The sequence below is a fragment of the Mesoplodon bidens genome (assembly GCF_964165515.1).
Source record: "Mesoplodon bidens genome assembly, chromosome: 1".
Lineage (NCBI taxonomy): Eukaryota > Metazoa > Chordata > Mammalia > Artiodactyla > Ziphiidae > Mesoplodon > Mesoplodon bidens.
In genome coordinates, this window is record NC_138176.1 from 49,304,510 (window position 1) to 49,329,053 (window position 24,544).

At 34.9% G+C, this 24,544-nt stretch overlaps 1 protein-coding gene across 4 annotated transcripts in view; it reads right to left on the bottom strand.

The window, feature by feature from the left end:
- Positions 1-24,544, bottom strand: part of MAPK8 (mitogen-activated protein kinase 8) — a 120,011-nt gene that overhangs the window by 21,198 nt on the left and 74,269 nt on the right. For 3 of the 4 annotated variants that reach the window (XM_081232194.1, XM_081232195.1, XM_081232196.1), the window contains exons 2-5: positions 22,940-23,110; positions 18,936-19,065; positions 8,635-8,693; positions 8,409-8,547 (exon numbers count right to left, since the gene is read on the bottom strand). In XM_081232194.1, the coding sequence (XP_081088320.1) occupies positions 8,409-8,547; positions 8,635-8,693; positions 18,936-19,065; positions 22,940-23,061 (450 nt within the window). In that variant the 5' untranslated portion in view covers positions 23,062-23,110. The remainder of the gene's footprint in view (positions 1-8,408; positions 8,548-8,634; positions 8,694-18,935; positions 19,066-22,939; positions 23,111-24,544) is intronic. The other variant, XM_081232197.1, reaches the window with a different exon arrangement.

Sequence of the window (24,544 nt, forward strand, 5' to 3'; positions counted from 1 at the left end):
TGCATCCAATTTTTCCCCTATGTCTATTTTTTACTTCCTTTACTCCCCACAGATGTTGATCCTGAGGGGACTCCCCATTAAACTCCTTACATGTCAATATATCTCCATCCTTGAGTTTGTTTCCCAAACAGCCTGATCTAAGATAAAGGCATATTTTTCATCATAGTAAAAGACCCCAATATGTCTCTAATTAGCTCAAATTTACTGTGTAAATTTTCTGTAGTTGTACTTTAAACACTTTATCTGTCTATACTAATGGAGTATGTTAGAACATCCCAATAACTATCATTGTGTTCGTGCAGTTCTTCTATTTTCTACAGTTTTAAGCTTGGCATACTGCAACACTACTCCACGTATAAAGTTCTTCACAGTTATTTATCCGAATAAGTGTATTATACTCTTTATCTTTACAAAATGACGGTTTATAACAGTATTCAACTTCACCTCATTAAACAGAGATATCCTTGTTTTCACATCTGTATTCTCCCAGTACATCTTTGCCAAAACCTTTGCTCTCAGCCTTTGGGAGTTAGCTACAACTGTCTGCGTTATAGAAACATATACATGTTGGTGGTGGGTTTGTGTGTAGGTCAAAATCTGACCTTTTAATGAAGAGGTAATTGCATCTACAAATTATGCTATATATTGGTCTTCTGTAATTTAATGTTTCCTTTTTTGCTTCTTACTGTTTCTTTTGTTTTCAATCTTCTGTCATTTGATCTATATGTCTGTTTTACCCACCCGCTACCCTCATTAATTTGAAAATTTTCTATTTGGAAGATGTTACTTTACCATAATCAAATTAACGTCCATGGTTGCAGATTACTTTCCTGATCCATAGGACAAAGTTAACAAAAACAAAACCCAGAAGTCTAACTCACTTGCCTGTAACAATATAGAGTATGGGATGAGGAAAGTAATGTACTCTCCCATCTAAAGAGATTTCTCTTATGTTGCTTAAAGACAGCATTTACATATAATATTATAGCAGTATATCTGTATAATTGCTTTGTATATTATACAAAGCAATTCAATTAGAATGATAACTAAAGATAAGCCTGAATATCTCAGATACATAATTAGTTTAAAATAGTTAACTTGAGCACAAACTATGTATTTATTTCCTTTTTTGAGTTAGGCTATTTGATACAAGGTAGCATAGAATGAAGATATAATTCCACTGAATTAAATAATTTTTCAAGAAATTCCTTTCAAATTAGATGCAACACTTTCAAAGAATAAGCTAGAATTAAAACTAAAATACAAAAACATAGACCCACACAAAAACTTGTACACAAATGTTCATGTCAGCATTACTCATGATAGACAATGGTAATAATCCCTTAAGTGACAGTCCCTTAAGTGATGAATGTATAAACAAAATGTGGTAGATCCATATAGTGAAATGTTATTTGGCAATAAAAGGAAATTAAATACTGATACCTGATATGTGATACATATGTGGATGAATCTTGAAAACATTATGATAGGTAAGAGAAGCCAGCCACAAAAGACCACATATTACATAATTCTATTTATATGAAATGTCCAGGATAGGCAAATATATGGAGACAGAAAGTAGATTAGTGGTTGTCAGGGCTGAGGTTAAAGGGGTCAGGGAAGAATGGAAATTGAAGGCTAATGGGTACAGGATTTCTTCAAGGGGGACAAATATGTTCTAAAATTAGACTGTGGTCATGGTTATACAACCTTTGAATATAATAAATAACACTGAATTGTACACTTTAAATGGGTAAATTGTATGGTATGTGAATTATATGGCAATAAAGTAGTTAAAAAACAGAGTACAAAAATATAAAGTATTTCAGAATATATAAGAAACACAACACTGGTGAATACTTAATTTTATGTAACTGGTAATAAAAGCAGGATATTTTATATACTGCTTCATTTAAGAACAAAAATAACCTTATATTAATCTATATAAATCAGTGAAATATATCGCCACAAGAATATGATGAAAGGCAGTGATGTCAGCAAAAATGGCAAAGAAGCAGATAGCTCCACAGAAGATCAGAATAAACTCTTTCAGAAATGTGAAAATAGTCAAAGGTTTACAACAACCAAGTGAACACAGAATCGAGAAAAAAACAACTTAAAAACAATAGAAAATATTTATGGGTGGTGTTTTTATTAGCCCTTGCCCTACCCATCTCCCTGGCTGGCTGGGTGGGTGGGGGTCCTTGAAGAAAGCAGCCTGCATTCTTAGTACTGGACCCCAGTCCAGGGATAGACAGACAGCATTTCTTGAAACCACTGTAAGCCAAATAAATAGCTTACTCTGCCTGGAACGAAACATCAAAGTTGAGGAAAACAAGACATGGCATACCATCAAGCATACCAACAAACACATAATGGGAATCCCAAAAGGAGAGAAGAGAGAAAAAAGGGCAGAAAGAATACTTGAAAAAATAATGACTGAAAACGTCCAAATTTAATGAAAGACATGAATCTACAAGTTCAAACTGTTCAATGAACCCCAAAAGGATAAAAAGCAAATAAATCTGCACTGACAATCATTAAACTCAAACCACCAAAAGACATACAATCTTGAGAGCATCAAAAGAGAAGCAACCTGTCAATTACAAGAGATTCTCAATGACATTAACAGATGGTTTCTCAAAAGAAATCATGGAGGCTAAAAGACAGTGAAATGGCACATATAAAGTGCTGAAAGAAAAAAAATGCCAAACAAAAATTCTATATCCAGCAAAAATACCTTTCAAAAGTGAAGGAAAAATTAAGACATTTTGGGATAAATAAAAGCTAAGGGAGTTTGTTCCTAGTATACCTGCCCTATAAGAAATGCGAAAGGGAATCTTTCAGGTGAAAATAAAAGGACACTAGACAGTAACTTGAAGTCATATAAAGAAATAAAGAATACTGGTAAAGGTAATTATGTAGGTAAATACAAAGGTCAGTATTATTGTATTTTGCGTTTTTAACTCCTATTTTTTTCCCAATATGACTTAAAAGACAAATGCATTAAGCAACTATAAATCTACCTTAACAGGAACCCAATATACAAATATGTAATTTGTGATAACAGCAACATAAATGGGTAAGGACAGGTTGTACAGAAGCAGAGTTTTTGTATACTATTGATGCTAAGGTGGTAATAATTCAAAACAGATTGTTATAAGTTGAAGAGGTTAACTGTAACCCCCAAGGTAACTTTTAAGAAAATAACTGAAAAATATACAGAAAAGGAAATGAGAAAAGAATTAAACAGTACACTGTAAAAAAAAGCAATTGAACACAAAAAAGGCAGGAATGAAGGAACCGAGGAACAAAAAGATATGACATATAGAAAACAAATAGCACATGGCAGAAGTTAACTTCTTCCTTATCATTAATTACTTTATATGTAGATGGATTAAACTCTCCAACTAAAATCAGAGAATGGTAGAAAGGATAAAAGAAACATGATTCTACTGTAGGCTATGTAAACAAGAGACTCACTTTAGATACAAAGGCATAAACAAGTTGAAAGAATGGAAAAAGATATTTCATGCAAATAGAAACCAAAAGAGAGATGGAACAGCTATACTAGTATCAAACAAAACAGACTGTAAGTCAAAAGTTGTTACAAGAGGCAAAGAAGCAAAGTACATATTGATAAAAGGGTCAATACATCAAGAAGATAAAGCAACTGTAAACATACACGTACATAACAACAAAGTCCCAAAACACCTGAATCACAAACTGACATAATTAAAGGGACAAGCAGACAGTTACACAATAATAGTTGAAAACTTCTATAACTGACTTTCATTAATTGACAAAATAATTAAACAAAAGATCAATAAAGAAATAGAGAATGTGAACAACACTATAAACCAACTAGACATAACAGAAATATATAGAATACTCCCTCAAAAAATTCAGAATACATTATCTTTCTAAAGTACATGTGGAACATGCTCCAGGATAGATCATATGTTAGGCCACAGAACAAGTCTCAATAAATTCAAAAAGACTGAAATCATACAAAGTATCTTCACTGACCACAATGGAATGAAGCTAGAAATCAAGGGAAAGGAAAACAGGAAAATTCACAAATTTGTAGAAATTAATATTCTTAATCTATGGGTCAAAGAACAATTCACAGGGAAATTAGAAAATACTTTGAGATGAGTGAAAATGAAAACTGAATATACCAAAATTTAGGTAATGCAGAAAAAACAGACCTTGGAGGGCAATTTTATAGCTGTTAACACCTACATTAATTAAAAAAAAGAAGAAACATCTCAAATCAATAACCTAACATTCCACCTTAAGAAACTAGAAAAAGCAAACTAATCCCAAAGCAAGATGATGCCAGGAAATAATAAAGCTTAAAGTAGAGATTAACAAAATAGAGAACAGAAAGATAAAGAAAATCAACAAAACCAAAAACTGGTTCTTTAAAAAGATCAACAAAATAGATAAACCTTTACCTAGACTAAGGAAGAAGGAAGAGAGAAAATACAAATAAATAAGTTTATAAATGAAATTAATAATAAATTTTAAAAGTTGGGATATTATCACCAACTTTATAAAACAAAAAGGATTGATAAGAAATACTATGAACAGTTGTATACCAACAAATCAGATAACTCAGATGAAATGGACAACAGATTATTTCCTTCTTAGAGACACACAATATTACCAAAACTGACTCAAGAAACAGAAGAGCTAAACATATCTATAAAAAGTAAAGACAGTAAATCAATAATCAAAATCTTTCAAACAAGAAAAGCTCAGGACCAGACAGCTTTCTAGCAAATTCTACCAATCATTTAAAAAAGAATTAAGATCAATCCTTCTCAAACTCTTCCAAAAAACAGAAGAGGAAGGAACACTTCCTAACTCATTCCAAGGTCAGCATTACCCTGATCCCAAATCCAGACAAAAACATCACAAGAAAAGAAAACCACAGGCTAAGATCACATATGAACACAGGTGCAAACAATTCACAACAAAATGCTAGCAAAACAGTTCCAATAGCATATCAAAAGGATTGCACACTATGACCAAGTGGGACTTACCCAGGAATGCAAGGGTAATTCAATACATAAAAATCAATTAGTATAATATACTACATTAATTGAATCAAGGAAAAAACAAATATATGATCATCTCAAATGATGCAGAAATACATTTGACAAAATCCAGTATCTTTTCATGATAAAAACACTTAAACCAGGAATAGAAGGTATGTGTCCTATGTAAAGACACGTGTGGTATTTGCCCTCAGCTACAGGTGATCTCTAGGCCAGTGGAATGTCTGACTGACAGCAGTGTCTTTGTTTGCCTGGGAGTTTCTGTCACAGGACAGTCTAACAACATGATTTATAACTGGGGCTTTGGGACACATGTCAGTTCCAACCTCTGGAGAAACAGGAGAGTAGAGGTATTAGTGTGAACCTTAGGAAGTGCTGGAGACAAAAGTCAGCCAGGCAGGCAGTATGTGACTGAGCAGCGAAAAAAACTTTGGAGTGAACTTTCCTGGCTGGCAATACCCCACACACATTCTCATACTTTGTGGCTGGGAGGAAAAGGACGAATGACTGAAATCTCCATGACTCTCCCACATTCTGCCCTATACATCTCCTCCTTTGGTTGATTCTAATTTGTATCCTTTAGCTGTAATAAAACTTTTAAGTGTAGTGCTTTTCGGAGTTCTGTGAATCTTTCTAGTGAATTACTGAACCTGGGAGTGGCTGTGAGGACCCCAAATTTGCAGCCAGCTAGTCTGAAGTGAGGGTAGTCTTTTGGAGTCTGTACCCTCTAACTGCAAAATGTGATTAACTCCAATGCAGAAGGAAACTCACTCAGACAGGTAAAGAGTGAAACCCCACAGGTAATATCACACTTAATGGTGAAAAATGAAAGTCTTTCCCCTAAGATAAACAATAAAACTAGATGCCCACTTTTGTCACTTCTATTCAACATTTTACTGGAAGTTCTAGCCAGAGCAACTAGACAAAAAAAGAAACTTAAGGTACCCAAATTGGAAAGGAAGAAATAAAACTACTGAGCAGATGATGCGATCTTATATATAGCAAACTGTAGGGAAAAAACCCTATTAGAATAAACTGAGCAAAGATGCAGGATATAAGACTAACACACAAAAATCAGTTGTGTTTCTTATACACTAGCAATGAACCATCTGAAAGAGAAATTAAGAAAACAATTCCATTTATAATAGCTTCCAAAAGAATAAAATACCTAGGAAAAGGTTTTAACTAAGGACGTTAATTAAAACTACACTGAAAACTATAAAACATAAAAGAAGACCTGTCATAGACTGCAGACTGCATTGTGTTCTTCCCCACCCAAATGCAAACACTGAAGCCCTAACCCCTAATGTGACTGTATTTGGAGATCAAGCCCTTATGGAGGTAATTAAGGTTAAATGAAGTCATGAGGGTGGGACCCCAATACAAAAGAACTGATGTCCTTATAGAAAAGAAAGAGACACCAGAGCTTGCTCTCTCTTCCTGCATGCACAGAGGAAAGGGCATGTGAGGACACAGCAAGAAGGCAGCTATCTCCAAGCCAGGAAGAGAGAACTCACCAGAAACTGAATTTATTTGCACCTTGGTCCTGGACTTCTAACCTCCAAAACTGTGAGAAAATAAATTTCTGTTTTTTAAGCCAGCCAGGTCTGTGGTATTTTGTTATGGTACCCCAAACAGACTAATACAACCTAAGTAAATGGAAAGACATCCTGTGTTCATGAATCTGAATACTAAACATAGTTAAGATGGCAAAACTACCCAAGCAATGTACAGAGTCAATGAAACCCTTATTAAAATTCCAATGGCCTTTTCTGCAGAAATGGAAAAGCTGATACTCAAATTCATGTGGAATCACAAGGGGCCCTGAATAGTCAAAATGATACTGAGAAAGAATAAAGTTGGTAGACTCATACTTTCCCATTTCAAAATTTACTACAAAGCTACAGTGATCAAAATAATGTGGTACTGATATAAGCACAGACACAAAGACCAATGGAATAGAGAACCAGGAGTCCAAAAATAAAACCATGTCTAAGGCCAACTGAATTTCAATAAGGGTGCCAAGACCATTCAATTAGAAAACAATAGTCTCTTTAATAAATGATGCTGGGATAACTGGATTTCCACAAGTGAAAGAATGCAGTTGGCACCTTATCTCATACTATATACAAAAATTAACTCAAAATGGGTCAAAGACCTAAATGTAAGAGCCAAAACTATAAAACTCTTGATGGAAAACTAAGGGTGAATCTTAATGACCTCAGATTTCACAATGGAGTCTTACATATGACACTAAAAGGACAAGCAACCAAAGAAAAAATAAACTGATTTTCACGAAAAGTAAAAACATCTGCATATCAAAAGAGATCAAGTAAAAACATCTGCATATCAAAAGAGATCAAGGAAGTAAAAAAAAACCCAACATACAAATTAGGAGAAAATATTTACAAATTACTTATCTGATAAGGGTCTAGTATTCAGAATATATAAAGAACTCTAATAACTCAACAACAAAGACAAACAACTCAATTAAAAAATGGGCAGAGCTTGAATAGACATTTCTCCCAAGAAGATATATAAACGTCCAACAAACATGAAAAGATGCTCAATGTCATTAAAGAAATGCAAGTCAAAACCACAATGAGATGCCACTTCATACTCACTAGCATGGCTAGAATGAAAAAGTCATTAAGCATTAGCAAAGATTTGGGGAAGATGGAACTTCCGTGCACCGTTGCTGGGAATGTGAAATGGTGTAGCTACTGTGGAAAACAGTTTGTTCGTTCCTCCGAAACTTAAATATGACCCAACAATTCAACTCCAAGGTAGATACCCAAAAGAACTGAAAACAGGAACTCAAATACCTGTACCTTAATGTTCATAACAGCACTATCCACAAAAGCTAAAAGGTGGAAATAACCCAAATGTCCATGAATGGATGAATGGATAAACAAAATGTGGTAAATACATACAACAGAATATTAATCAGTCATAAAAAGGAATGAACTACTGATATATGCTTCAATATGGGTGAACTTGAAAACACTATGCTAAGTTAAAGAAACCAGACACAAAAGGTCATATATTGTATGATTCCACATATATGAAACATCCAGAAGAGGGATATCCATGGACACACAAAGCAGACTGGTATATGCCAGGGGTTGGGGTGAGAGGGGAGTGGGGAGCTACTGCCTAATGGGTAGGCAGTTTTCTTTTGGGGCAATGAATATATTTTGAAATTTGGTATCAGTAGTGGTTGCACAATGTTGTGAATGCACTAAATATCACTGAATTGTACACTTTAAGATGGTTAATTTTATGTTACATGAATTATACCTCTATGATTAGAAAAAGAATATGATAGTTTTTTCTACTAACCCGATGAATAATTCCAGCAGAGTGAAGGTGCTTGATTCCACACAGCATCTGATAGAGAAGGTAGGACATTCTTTCATGATCTAGTTCCATCTGAATCACTTGACAAAGATTTGCATCCATGAGCTCCATGACTATGTAACTTCACGGGTGAAAAAATATGACAGCTAAAGTATACAGTAACAATCGAAGAACAATGTATTAACAAAATTTTAATTATCACACTTACACATCTTGAAATTCTTCTAGGGATTTCTGTGGTGTAAAAACATTCAAAAGGCCAATTATCTGTGGCAAAAGCAGAGAAATAGGAAAATTAGAAATTCCTTAATAATAGTTTCATTTGGGAACGGCAAATACATGGATTAAAAAAAAGCCACCTTCAGTGTAAAATTTTTCAAGTCTTCTGTTCTAAGCTTAAGTAATCCCTTTTATTTTATATATTAAAACTTGATGGCCAGGGGTTGGGGGCAGGGAGGGAAGCAGAGCACAGAGAATTTTAAGGGCAGTGACAATACCCGGAATGATACTATAATGGTAGATATATGTCATTGTACATTTATCCAAACCCATAGAATGTACAACACCAAGAGTGAATCCTAATGTAAACTATGGACTTTGGGTGATAAGGAGGTGTCAATGTAGGTTCACTGATTATAACAAATGCACCACTCTGGTGGGGGATGTTAATAATGCAGAAAGCTGTGCATGTGCGGGGGCAGGGGGTATATGGGAAATCTCTGTATCTTTCTCTCAATCTTGCTGTGAACCGAAAACTGCTCTAAAAAAAACAGCCTTCACATACACACAATATCAACAGAAGAGCTCCACAAAATCCATTCCATTTATGAACATTCAATTATCAAGAACCTACATTATACAACCCTCTACATAATTTGTAAGCAAATCTTAAATACCTTCTGCCAGCTCTTATCCAACTCAATATTTCTATATAATCTCAGCCCTTTTGCCCCCTGGTTTTTCATAATACTGCACTTTCCCAGTTTTCCTCATTTCCAGTCTATTCCACTAGTTTATCCATAGGCATGCTCTCTTTCCCACTATTTTGTTTTAATCCTCCTCCTTTATCTGTACCCTTTTCCTGGGTGATACTATGTATGTCTTTTTCTCCAAACATCTCTATGTGGATAATTTCTAAATACTCATTAAAAGTCCTTGCTTAGTTTATGAGTCTCAGATTTTCACAGCTACCTCACATGAGGTCTCACAAAATAATATAAAATTGAACTCATTATCCTTCCAACCCAAACCCCTTACTTTTCCAGTGTCTTTTCTTTTACAATAGAAAGCTGAGAGTGATTTTTGACTTTTTTCAATATTTGTACCATAATAAATATTCAAAAGAATGCCATCCATTCTTTGTTAGTCTGAATTTCAACCTCTTCTTTTCATTTCCTGTGCCACTATTTATGCTGAGGATTCTAACATCTCATCTAGACTGTTCATGCTATAATAACTTCTAACACTTGGTTCCCTAACAACAGTTTTCTGCCAACCCAGCTACCATTTTACTGCTTATAATATATGGTAATGAAAAGACCTGATCATATTACTTACCTTCTCAAAAACCTAATGCCACCAAAAACCAAGCCAAAACTCCCTTGCAGTACATTCAAAGCCCTCCATAACAGGATATCAACCCACTTCTTCTCTTGCTAAGCCCTCTATTAAACTTGACACTTGAGCAAGAATATTGTTTTCAAAAAACTGTCAAGGCCTTTAAACATACTATTCCCTATGTTGGTCATTTACCTATGAAACTACTAAACAAACCTGCAAGATAGGCCTCTTTTGTAGGGTCTGACAACCCCTAGTCCTTGACAGACCTGAATATTCTACTTTGTTCCCACAATATCTTATATGTTATTATGGCATTTAACACACCATAGTATAGTCTCCCTTTCACAACAGCCTCTTATTCCCCTTTACAATTCCAGCATTCAGGAAAACACCTCACACATATTTTTGAAATGTCTGTTGACAATTATACTTAGGAATGGGAATGTTTTTCTAGACATAAACCTCATGAGAGCAGAATCCATGTTACTCATTTAAGCATAAAGCTTTGCTTATAGAAGGCATTCAAATATATGTTCAGTGAATAAATTCAGAAAAGTACTTTTCAGATCAGAGAGGGTAAAACAAATTTGTTTAAGACAGAGGAATAAGTATCTAGTTGTTCTAAATGAATTCATGTCTCCTAACCAGATAAACTGTACACTTGGAGACTTGGAGAATTAGTAAAACCATTCTCATTAGTATCTGGGAAATCCCAGAGTAGAAGACAGGTGTTAAAGATGAAAGGCATACAAAGACAGAAAGGAGATTAGCAGTTGCTTAGAACTAAGGAATATGGGAGATGGGGGAATGAGAGCTAAAGGAATGGCCTCTCTTTTTGAGGTGATGAAGATGTTCTAGAACTGACTGTGGTGATAGTCACATATATCAGTGAATATACTAGAAACCACTGAATTAAATGGATTAGTTGTACGGTATGTGAATTGTATCATAAGAAAGCTGTTATATAAAAAAAGATTAAAAGGGACAGTTGTCTTGCTTCTCAAAAAGAGAAATAAAGAAAATTACATCAATCATATACTGGACAAACAAAAGTCAAGGACTGATTAAGTGGGTGGTATATGACTACTTTAAAAGAAGTAAAAATTACTAGGAACACGTAAAAATTCACTGGGAAACTTTATACTTCTGTGAATAAAAACAACAACAGCAGTAGTAACAACAAAGAACAGCAGCAGATCAGAGAAATGCAACCAGATATAATATATGAAGATTTCAAAAAGGCATTTTTGAAAATGTCACTAATAACAATATCCTTGTGAATAGGTTGAAGAATTGGGAGATATGGGCAATTTTTATAGTTAGAGATGTAATTTTTGCAGGTTGCTAATGAACTAATCCAACTATTATGAAGACATCCTGAGCAAAACTGGTAAGTGAAGCCAACAAGTGAAATATCAGAACAAAGAAGAAAGCAATCCCCAACAGTCTAGTGAGAGGAGCCAGATTCCACATATGAAACTGAATAGGGAGATACAGAAAGTACTATACTAAAGAATGGGAAAGACCTGTTAGCTGGTCTATGACAAAGAATAACTTGCTTATTAGATAATGTGAGTCAAATGGTGACCAGATTTCCAAACAGGATTACAATGTCCACAGTTAAGAGATGACATGCCTCAGCTCCTCTCAGAGGATTCAATCAGACATGCAGTACTGTGTACCAAGTGACATATCCAAGTGCATTCAGAGATAAGTGACCAAGTTGAAAAGGAAACTCAAAACCATCTATGAAAAGAGTGGAAAATGCACAATATGAATGTACTTAGTACTACCGAATTGTACATTTAAAAATGGTTAAGATAGTAAGTTTTATTGTTATTGTATTTTACCTCAATTAAAAAAAAAAAGAAGAAGGGAATGGGAAAAACCAAAGATGTTTAGACCAATAAAGAGATGATTTGCACAAAAAGGCAAGACATTACAAAAGCACCCATCCATCAGGGAGTGGAAAAATTCCATTACCATTCCTCTTTTCCCTATCTTTATTCACATTCATTCACTGAACAATTCACTGAACAAGTTATGTTTTGAGCACCTATTCCGTGCAAGTACTCTTCTAGGTGCCAAGGGTATTACCTGGATGAATCTGTGCCACCTCCACTAAAGGGTTAATCATGTGAAACAAGCTTTCCATGCCCTCCATTTAGTTGACAGAACCATCTTTCTTTGCAGTCACCCAGGCTCAGGAGGTAGGTGTCACTGGCCGTCTCTCCCCAATGCAAAACCAAGGTAATGCCACCACGACATTGCCACGAAACAGGCTCCAAGGGGTACGAGCAGTTCTATTCCAGGGCAGGAGGCCACCAGCAAAATCTTGACAAGCAACATACTTGGCTCCCATCTAGAACAAGAATGGCTGACGCAACTTCTTCCCGATCACTGACTGACTGTAATCTTTATCTCTAGGCCTTTTTTTTTTCTGGTTAATAAAATAAGTTTATTTATATATACATGGTAGCTGAATTCTGTGGATAAGGAAAAATAAGTCATATATCTCACATATGTATATATAACATATGTATCTCTGATTACATATATTATATATAAATTTTTCTTTTCAAACAGATTTCTTTCTCTATATACACACACACATTGATATTTTAAATGCAATCGCCGACAGAAATATTATGATAAGATTACTTAACATGAGTTTGGTGATTGTCTCTATGCCTCTTTTTAAATACTATTCTTCCTCTTTGGGAGGCTCCCTTCCTTCAATAACCCAATTTTTACCCCATCTTTAACAAACAGTCTAGGTCCACCCTTCCCCAAAGCTGTCCCATTTCATTCAAGCTCACAACAATCTTCTTTCTCCTTAAATCTCAACACTTATTTTCCATCTGCCATAATTTTTTTTGAATTTTATTTAATTTTTTTATACAGCAGGTTCTTATTAGTTATCCATTTTATACATAATAGTGTATACATGTCAATCCCAATCTCCCAATTCATCACACCCACCCCGCCACTTTCCCCCCTTGGTGTCCATGCGTTTGTTCTCTACATCTGTGTCTCTATTTCTGCCATGCAAACTGGTTCATCTGTACCGTTTTTCTAGGTTCCACATATATGCGTTAATATACGATATTTGGTTTTCTCTTTCTGACTTACTTCACTCTGTATGACAGTCTCTAGAGCCAACCACGTCTCTACAAATGACCCAATTTCGTTCCCTTTTATGGCTGAGTAATATTCCATTGTATATATGTACCATATCTTCTTTATCCATTCCTCTGTAAATGGACGTTTAGGTTGCTTCCATGACCTGGCTATTGTAAATAGTGCTGCAATGAACTTTGGGGTGCATGTGTCTTTTTGAATTATGGTTTTCTCTGGCTATATGCCCAGTAGTGGGATTACTGGGTCATATGGTAATTCTACTTTTAGGTTTTTAAGGAACCTCCATACTGTTCTCCATAGTGGCTGTATAAATTTACATTCCCACCAACAGTGCAAGAGGGTTCCCTTTTCTCCACATTTGTTGTTTGTAGATTTTCTGATGTGAGGTGATACCTCATTGTAGTTTTGATTTGCATTTCTCTAGTAATTAGTGATGTTGAGCAGCTTTTCATGTGCTTCTTGGCCATCTGTATGTCTTCTTTGGAGAAATCTCTATTTAGGTCTTCAGCCCATTTTTTGATTGGGTTGTTTGTTTTTTTAATATTGAGCTGCATGAGCTGTTTATACTTTGTCCGTTAATTTGTTTGCAAATATTTTCTCACATTCTGAGGGCTGTCTTTTCGTCTTGTTTGTAGTTTCCTTTGCTTTGCAAAAGTTTTTAAGTTTCATTAGGTCCCATTTCTTTTTGTTTTTATTTCTAGGAGGTGGATCAAAAATGATCTTGCTGTGATTTATGTCATAGAGTGTTCTTCCTATGTTTTCCTCTAAGAGTTTTATAGTGTCCAGTCTTACATTTAGGTCTCTAATCCATTCTGAGTTTATTTTTGTGTATGGTGTTAGGGAGTGTTCTAATTTCATTCTTTTACATGTAGCTGTCCAGTTTTCCCAGTACCACTTATTGAAGAGACTGTCTTTTCTCCATTGTATATCCTTGCCTCCTTTGTCATAGATTAGTTGACCATAGGTGTGTGGGTTTATCTCTGGGCTTTCTATCCTGTTCCATTGATCTATATTTCTGTTTTTGTGCCAGTACCACATTGTCTTGATTACTGTAGCTTTGTAGTATAGTCTGAAGTCAGAGAGTCTGATTCCTCCAGCTTCATTTTTTTTCCCCTCAAGACTGCTTTGGCTGTTCAGAGTCTTTTGTGTCTCCATACAAATTTTAAGATTTTTTGTTCTAGTTCTGTAAAAAATGCCATCTGTAATTTGATAGGGATTGCACTGAATCTGTAGATTGCTTTGGGTAGTATAGTCATTTTCACAATACTGATTCCTCCAATCCAAGAACAGGGTGTATCTCTCCATCTGTTTGTATCATCTTTAATTTCTTTCATCAGTGTCTTACAGTTTTCTGCACAAAGGTTTTGTGTCTCCTTAGGTAGGTTTATTCCTAGGTATTTTATTCTTTTTGTTGTAATGGTAAATGGGAGTGTTTCCTTAATTTCTCTTTCAGACTTTATATCATTAGTGTATAGGAATGCAAGAGATTTCTGTGCATTAATTTTGTATCCTGCTACTCTACCAGATTCACTGATTAGCTCTAGTAGTTTTCTGGTGGCATCTTTAGGATTATCTATGTATAGTATCATGTCATCTGCAAACAGTGACAGTTTTACTTCTTCTGTTCCAATTTGTATTCCTTTTCTTTCTTTTTCTTCTCTGATTGCCGTGGCTAGGACTTCCAAAACCATGGTGAATAACAGAGGTGACAGTGGACATCCTTGTCTTGTTCCTGATGTTAGAGGAAATACTTTCAGTTTTTCACCATTGAGAATGATGTTTGCTGTGGGTTTGTAATATATGGCCTTTATTATGGTGAGGAAGGTTCCCTCTATGCCCATGTTTTGGAGAGTTTTCATCATAAATGGGTATTGAAGTTTGTCAAAAGCTTTTTCTGCATCTATTGAGATGACCATATGGTTTTTATTCTTCAATTTGTTAATATGGTGTATCACATTGATTGATTTGCATATATTGAAGAATCCTTGCATCCCTGGGATAAATCCCACTTGATCATGGTGTATGATCCTTTTAATATGTTGTTGTAGTCTGTTTGCTAGTATTCTGCTGAGGATTTTTGCATCTATATTCATCAGTGATATTGGTCTGTAATTTTCTTTTTTTGTAGTATCTTTGTCTGGTTTTGGTATCAGGGTGATGGTGGCCTCATAGAATGAGTTTGGGAGTGTTCCTTCCTCTGCAATTGTTTGGAAGAGTTTGAGAAGGATGGGTATTAACTCTTCCCTAAATCTTTGATAGAATTCTCCTGTGAAGTCATCTGGTCCTGGACTTTTGTCTGTTGGAAGATTTTTAATCACAGTTTCAATTTCATTACTTGTGACTGGTCTGTTCATATTTTCTATTTCTTCCTGGATCACTCTTGGCAGGTTGTGCATTTCTAAGAATTTGACCATTTCTTCCAGGTTGTCCATTTTATTGGCACAGAGTTGCCTGTAGTAGTCTCTTAGGATGCTTTGTATTTCTGTGGTGTCTACTGTAACTTCTCCTTTTTCATTTCTAATTTTATTGAGTCCTCTCCCTCTTTTTCTTGATGAGTTTGGCTCACGTTTTATCAATTTTGTTTATCTTCTCAAGGAACTAGCTTTTAGTTTTATTGATCTTTGCTATTGTTTTCTTTGTTTCTATTTATTTCTGCTCTGATCTTTATGATTTCTTTACTTCTACTAACTTTGGGTTTTGTTTGTTCTTCTTTATCTAGCTCCTTTAGGTGTAAGGTTAGATTGTTTATTTGAGATTTTTCTTGTTCCTTGAGGTAGGCTTGTATTACTATAAACTTCCCTCTTAGAACTGCTTTTGCTGCATCCCATAGGTTTTGGATCGTCGTGTTTTTGTTGTCATTTGTCGTTAGGTATTTTTTGATTTCCTCTTTGATTTCTTCAGTGATCTCTTGGTTATTTAGTAACATATTTGTTTAGCCTCCATGTGTCTGTGTTCTTTACGTTTTTTTTCCCTGTAACTGATTTCTAATCTCATAGCGTTGTGGTCAGAAAAGATGCTTGATATGATTTCAATTTTCTTAAATTTACTGAGGCTTGATTTGTGACCCAGTATGTGATCTATCCTGGAGAATGTTCCGTGGGCACTTAAGAAGAAAGTGTAATCTGCTGCTATTGGATGGAATGTCCTAAAATATTAATTAAATCTGTCTGGTCTATTGTGTCATTTAAAGTTTGTGTTTCCTTATTAATTTTCTGTCTGGATGATCTGTCCATTGGTGTAAGTGAGGTGTTTAAGTCCCCCACTATTATTGTGTTCCTGTCGATTTCCTCTTTTATAGCTGTTAGCAATTGCCTAACGTATTGAGGTGCTCCTATGTTGGGTGCATATATATTTATAATTGTTATATCTTCTTCTTGGATTGATCCCTTGTTCATTACGTAGTGTCCTTCCTTGTCTCTTGTAACATTCTTTATTTTAAAGTCTATTTTATCTGATATGAGTATTGCTACTCCAGCTTTCTTTTGATTTCAATTTGCATGGAATATCTTTTTCCATCCCTTCACTTTCAGTCTGTATGTGTCCCTAGGTCTGAAGTGGGTCTCCTGTAGACAGCATATATATGGGTCTTGTTTTTGTATCCATTCAGCAAGCCTGTGTCTTTTGGTTGGAGCATTTAATCCATTCACGTTTAAGGTAATTATCGATATGTATGTTCCTATTACCATTTTCTTAATTGTTATGGGTTTGTTTTTGTAGGTCCTTTTCTTCTCTGTGTTTCCCACTTAGAGAAGTTCCTTTAGCATTTGTTGTAGAGCTGGTTTGGTGGTGCTGAATTCTCTTAGCTTTTGCTTGTCTGTAAAGCTTTTGATTTCTCCGTTGAATCTGAATGAGATCCTTGCTGGGTAGAGTAATCTTGGTTGTAGGTTCTTCTCTTTCATCATTTTAAATATATCATGCCACTCCCTTCTGGCTTGTAGAGTTTCTGCTGAGAAATCAGCTGTTAACCTTATGGGAGTTCCCTTGTATGTTATATGTCGTTTTTCCCTTGTTGCTTTCAATAATTTTTCTTTCTCTTTAATTTTCGTCAGTTTGATTAATATGTGCCTCGGCGTGTTTCTCCTTGGGTTTATCCTGCCTGGGACTCTCTGTGCTTCCTGGACTTGGGTGGCTATTTCCTTTCCCGTGTTAGGGAAGTTTTCAACTATAATCTCTTCAAGTATTTCCTCGGGTCCTTTCTCTCTCTCTTCTCGTTCTGGGACCCTTATAATGAGAATGTTGTTGCATTTAATATTGTCCCAGAGGTCTCTTAAGCTGTCTTCCTTTCTTTTCATTCTTTTTTCTTTATTCTGTTCTGTGGCAGTGAATCCACCATTCTGTCTTCCAGGTCACTTATACGTTCTTCTGCCTCAGTTATTCTGCTATTGATTCCTTCTAGTCTATTTTTCATTTCAGTTATTGTCTTGTTCATCTCTGTTTCTTTGTTCTTTAATTCTTCTAGGTGTTTGTTAAACATGTCTTACATCTTCTCGATCTTTGCCTCCATTCTTTTTCTGAGGTCCTGGATCACCTTCACTATCATTATTCTGAATTCTTTTTCTGGAAGGTTGCCTATCTCCACTTCATTTAGTGGGTTTTCTGGGGTTTTATCTTGTTCCTTCATCTGGTAAAAAGTCCTCTTCCTTTTCATTTTGTCTATCTTTCTGTGAATGTGGTTCTCCTTCCCCAGGCTGCAGAATTGTAGTTCTTCTTGCTTCTGCTGTTTGTCCTCTGGTGGATGAGGCTATCTAAGAGGCTTGTGCAAGTTTCCTGATTGGAGGGACTGGTGGTGGGTAGAGCTGGGTGTTGTTCTGGTGGGCAGAGCTCAGTAAAACTTTAATCCGCTTGTCTGCTGACGGGTAGGTAGGGCTGCGTTCCATCTGCCATAATTTGACAATTAAACTTTTACTGCTTTATCGCATCTGATATTTAACTCTTTATGTATTTATTTTGTCTTCAAAATAACACTGTAAGCTCCCTCAAAAAGGAGTCTAGTCCTCAATTTCCATAAATTTTTCCCCTTGGGGCTAATCTACTAACTCCAGTACACAGAGGCTTGCACATAGCTAGCTCTCAAAATGTGGTAAATTATGTTTTCTGCAATCAGAAAGTATTGAGCTCTTTATAAACTCCATTGGACAAACACCACAAATACATCTCCAGTCAGATGCTTTGGGTTTAGTACTTCATAAAACTGTCCCTTGTACAATTTACTCCTAGTTTATTTCCTCTCATTTTGGAGAAATCATTCCATTAAAATAATCATAAAAGTATCAGTATGCTTAATTTAAGTTTTTAAAAGTGTAAAGGAGTGAAAGTCGTATGTTTAAGTCTTTATAATCATTAGAAAATAGAATTAGGAATGTTTTACTAATTCCATTTAAATATTTTTAAAAGTTTCTGGTAAACTGCTTTATCCAATATTATTAAATAAAGTTCCAATGTCAAAGAATAATGGGAACAATTTCATCTCTGTGCTCAGGCTCCAGTTTTCCAAAATGTCAGCTTAATAGAAAACAAAAAGCAGAAGATGAGATCAAGCCTAAATGAAGTTCTAAAACATCTACCTCTTTAAAACTCCTTGTGCAAATTAAATGTCAGAAAATTACACAATCTCAATTTCATAAGCTATCTTTCTTCTAATATAATTTAATAAAGTTGAGAAAAATTTATATATCCCTTTAAGCAATGCTTCAATCCAAAAGAACAATTTAAAGCACCTACTATTTTAAAAGATTTTTATATTCATGCATTCATGAACAAATCTTTATTTCATTTATACTTAAGAAATTTTCTAAAATGTTCACTTACATTTTTGTGATTTACACATTTCATAAGAACTAGCTCTCTGTAAGCACGCTTAGCATGAGTTTGATTCTGAAATGGCCGGCTTAGCTTCTTGATTGCAACATTTCTTTCAAGAATGGCATCATAAGCTGCACTGTAATAAGAAATTCAAAAACAAAAAACTTAAAAATCCGCAAAACTGAATTTATGAAACATTCATGTAGATTCCTCACTTTCTCCAAAGATAAATGCATTTGAACCAATTTCCAGCCCTTGATGCTCAACATGTCTCTTCTATACCTATTAGAGCATATTCCAACAGTGTACAGCATTGTTAACTGTTTCTTAAAATGCTAATGGATTAAAAGTGAAAATGGACTGTGAAGAAAGAGACTGCTTGTTCACTGGGTGTCATCCAAGATCCACCTAGCATACAATGGGCACTCAATGCACAAATGTCTAATGAGTATTCAGGTCCAATAGATAGCTTAGAGCCCAAATGAATCCCTCACCCCAAATCTACACCAAGGAAAGACAGGATAAAGAGTACATGTGGTCATAAATTCTACTCAAAACATTTGCTGAAGAATTCTACATAAGTACATCACTTCCTCTTTAGACACAACAAAATGAATACAGAAGAGGAAAGTGCATATAGAGGCATCTATACGAAAGATTATTTTATAAAAAGTGAACACTTAAAATTTGTTTTGGAGGAGAAATTAAAAATCAAGGTATTTATAAATATAAATGCCAGATTTCAGGACATCAGAAGCTGCTTCATAACTATTAATGAAACATCTATAATTCTAGGAAATATAACACTATACTCATTAACTCTTCACATCTTCCTCTACCATGTGACTCTGACCAAATGGCACATTTTTCAAATGACAGGTCAAAGAAAGTATAGCACAAGGTAAAGTGTCTTAAAATTATAGAATATTATGATTAAAATAGGCTTTTAAAAATCATTTGGATTAATCACTGCCTGATATAGGGCCAGAGAGGTTAAGTAATTTGTCCAAGGTCAGCCAGAAAGTTAAAAGCAAAGCTGAAACGAGAAGACTAAGACATGAGGTCGTGCTTTTCATACTGGACCGCCTAACATACTATAAAAGATGAGTTCTGTTTATATAATATTTGGAAAGTCAGCACACTACTGATTAAAATTATTCTCTCACCTAACTGGAAATCTGAGTTTGTTCTTACTAATCTTACTATATCAAATATAGTGAAGAAATTATGTATTAAGAAGTTGGTACTATATAAAAGGACACATCTATACATTCTATATATACCATTAACTATTGCCTATATACATATATATACATACACACCAAAACATACATATTATAATCTTTACTTAGAAAATGCTGTTATTTACAGATATGTTCTTCCCAAATTAAAAAAAAAGGCAAAACAAAAAACATTAGGGGTCACATAAAATGATTAAAAGTTTTAACTGTTTCAGATATTTTTTTAACCATTAAATTAATTCCTATTAATTTTTTATCTGCTATATCAAACTCTAAAAATACAAAAATTCAAGTATTTGATTGAACTATTTTGTATCCAAGGAAATTAGATTTCTAATTATTGATTCTTTTAATTAATTAATTAATTAATTAATTAATTTTTGGCTGCATTGTGTGTTCGTTCATTGTGGTGCGCGGGCTTCTCACTGCGGTGGCTTCTCTTGCTGCGGAACACAGGCTCTAGGCACACAGGCTTCAGTAGCTGTGGCTCAAAGGCTCTAGAGCGCAGGCTCAGTAGTTGTGGCTCACGGGCTTAGTTGCTCCGCGGCATGTGGGATCTTCCCACATCAGGGCTCGAACCCATGTCTCCTGCACTGGCAGACAGATTCTTAACCACTGCGCCACCAGGGAAGCCCATAAGTATTGATTCTTTTTTTTTTTTTTTTGCGGTACGCGGGCCTCTCACTGCTGTGGCCTCTCCCCGTTGCGGAGCACAGGCTCCGGACACGCAGGCTCAACAGCCACGGCTCACGGGCCCAGCCACTCCGCGGCATGTGGGATCTTCCCAGACCGGGGCACGAACCCGTGTCCCCTGCATCGGCAGGCGGACTCTCAACCACTGCGCCACCAGGGAAGCCCTATTGATTCTTAAATGTGCACAAATTAGAAACACCTGGGGACTCAGAGGCCCCATTCCAGACCCAATGAATCTTACCATCTATAACTGGGGCCCAAAATAATGCCTTTAAAAAAAAAAATTAAGTTCTTCTGTTGATTCTGACAGTAGTACAACAGTGAGTTTTAAAAACTTTTTTATTATTTGTCTATTTCATAGTAATATTTTGTGAAGGAATAAGCAAAAATTTGAAGGCTTTTATTCCTTAGGACAGGGGCTGGTTACCTTCCAAAGCAATTAAAAAAGAAAATTCTGGTACACAAATTTCAAAAAGCACTTGTCTGAGGATAAGTGAAGGTACGGGAACGTAATATATTTTTAAAATACTATTAAGTATTTTATAAATAATATATTCCTCACAACAACCCTGTATACTAGGTGGGAAAACAGGCTTTAGAAGAGTTAATTTGCCATGTGAGTCACAAAGTTAATAAATCAGAGAGTTAGAATCTGAACCAAGAGGTTGCTTTCAGAATTCTTACCATATTGATATTACCACATCATTTTCTTTAAACTTAATTTGTGGATGGTTAAATGTGATCAGTTAAAATGACAACCAATCAGCCAATAATGCTTTATAAAATGACCCAGCTTCTGTAATTTGTGATAGTATAAATTACTTTAATAATACAGAAAAGAGAATAAATGCTACAGTCCCCATTACACAAATTTGTTTGATTCCAATATTTTACCATTATTCCTCTGAACTTTTTTAAAAGAAATACATTATTATAGGTAAAGCCCTCTTTCTTCTCTCTATTCTCAGAGGTAAGTACTATCCTGAGTTTGGTGTTTATGAAGGTTTTTATACTTTTGCATACATAAATATGTGGTATTGTTTTGCATACTTTAAACTACATATATATATACAGTATAATAATGTATGTATATTCTACATCTTGCTTTTAAACTCCACGTTACATTTCTGATTATCCTTGTTGATACATATAAGCTCCAGTTCGTTTTAAATGTTGTAGAGTATTTCACTGTATGATTATATTTTATTCTCCTACTGATAGATTTGATGCTATTACCAATTTTTGCTATTTTAAATGGTACTGCAAAGAACAGCCCTACATATGTCTCTTTCCGTACATATGCAAGAGCTGTATGCAAAAGTTTTTCTAGAACCTGGGAGAACTGCAGGGTTGTAAACACTTAGGATTTTTTAATAGATTCCAAAATAAATCTGGTTCAAGAAGAGGTAATAAAGATATAATTACGCTTAAGTGAGGCTTAGAATTCCCAACAACACTAGCTTATTATGCTAACTTAGTAACCTAAAATTATTAAAAGAACTGTCCCGAAGAGTGTTTTGATTTTCAGTTTATAAGGAATTATGCTGATCTATAAAGCCTAGGCCTTTTGTAAAAATTAGCTTGTAGATCAATTTTAAAGATACATAGGAGTTTTGAAACACATACAGTGACATATTAGCTGACTTTATTCCCCAGTGTAAAATAATATTTATCATATTCCAGAATTTCATTACAGTGTAAAAGTGATGATTAAGTGAAGCTTATTAAACAGTTAGCTACGGGAATAAATGTATACATGGAATTAACAAGCATGCCACTTATTCTTTCCTGATACACATATCTGTCTTTACATGGCTTATGACCAAGTATTTAATCATAATTTATACTTAAAGATGACAGAGTTGATTTATAAAATTATAATTTATGAATAATAAAAAAGCCATTAATCTCAGAACAAAACAACTTACCGTGTTATAGCTTTAATTTAAATTTTACAGTTTTAATTTTTTGAGGCAAGCTAAATATTTACCAAGGAATATTTACCAAGGACTTTATGAGAGAAGAAAACAGAGCAGTTAATGATTCTTTGCCTAATTGTTGGAAGTAAAAACTTACCATACTATTCCTTGGGCTCCTGAACCTATAGGTTTTAAATTCTGATACCGTTTCAGGACTGTGAATGTAGAATCTCCAATCTCTACACTATAAAAATTGCTGTCACGCTTGCTTCTGCTCATGGTGGCAAGCAATTAATTTAATGGCTTCATCCAAAAATTCACCAAGAAGCTGCAAAATGGAACAAAATGTGATGTTAACAAAATGAATTTGCTTAATCTTAAAATTCAAGTCATCACTCTATTCACAGATTGCTAGATCATGTTAAAAGAGCTGCTTCATTAAAAAACACAGTTAGAAAGAAAAAATTACCACAGAGCCTGGTTAGCATCTGTTATACTTAAGAAACAACCAACAGTTTAAAAAAGAAAAACAAAAAGCAAATAATTATAACTGTTTTTAAGGTCACTGCCAGTTTAAAAGTTTAAACTAGTCCTTTTTATGTGTTTATTATAGTGTTGAAACCTTAATTTTTGTAACTGATAAACTTTCATTCAAAAATAATTCACAATCTCACTGAGTGTTCATGGAAGGAACAACAAATTGACAGGCTAGTAAGCTGGTTATCACATATCACTGCTACAGAAAAAACTAACAAACGCAGAGCAGCACCTTGCTGTCATTATAACAGAGCCCCTGATCCCCAATAGCAACATCTGGGTGTAATGCATAAGCTGAGGTTGTAATGGTTGAAAGAAAAGAATCACGGTAGAAAATATAAGATTAAAAAAAAAGATATAAGGTAAAGTTATTTTAAGAATAAGAAACTATACGAGAAGCATTTAGTATATTAGGATATGAAACAAAACAATGCTGTTCTGAACTGTTTGGGTCATCTAAAGCATAACCTAAATTCTCACCACAGTTTTTTACAATTTGTCTGATTAAAAGCCAAAGCAGTCTTTTCCTACCCGTTTGAGTACTGCTTACTGACAAATCTTATTAACCATCCTTACTAGACAAAACTGGCCTATTCTAAAATGCATGCAAGGGACTTTCCTGGCGGTCCAATAGTTGAGACTCCATACTTCCAATGCAGGGTGTGGAGGTTCAATCCCTGGTCGGGGAACTAGGATCCCACATGCAGCACAACGTGGCCAAAAAATAAAATAAAATAAAGTGAGCCTTAAAATGCATGCAAGACAGCTCCAACCTACTCTCCATATCCCGCAATAAACTGAGAAACCAGTTAGGTCTAAAGAATTACTATTTTTGTGTGTGTGGCTGTAAGACAATGCTAACAACAACAACAAAAACAAACACACAAAAAGTTCTGATAAGACTTAGAATGCAAAGACTTAATTCAACATAAATTAAGTGCATACCATGTGCCAGGCACTGTGCTGTGTCCTGGGGCCAGATCATGTAGAGGCTCATGAACTGGATTCTAATTGCTGAATTCTTTTTTTTTTTCTTTTTTTAAAGCAGGTGGATGAGTTTATTCTGTGCACACACACGCAGACCTAAGTAATCATATCCACATAATAGCTGAATTCTTAGAGTAGGATAGAAGCCACTGGAAAGTGCAGAGTAAGAGAGTGCCTTGACTATATCCCTAGCTGCTACTTGGAGATTATACTGCAAGAGAGGGAGCAAGAGCTGGAA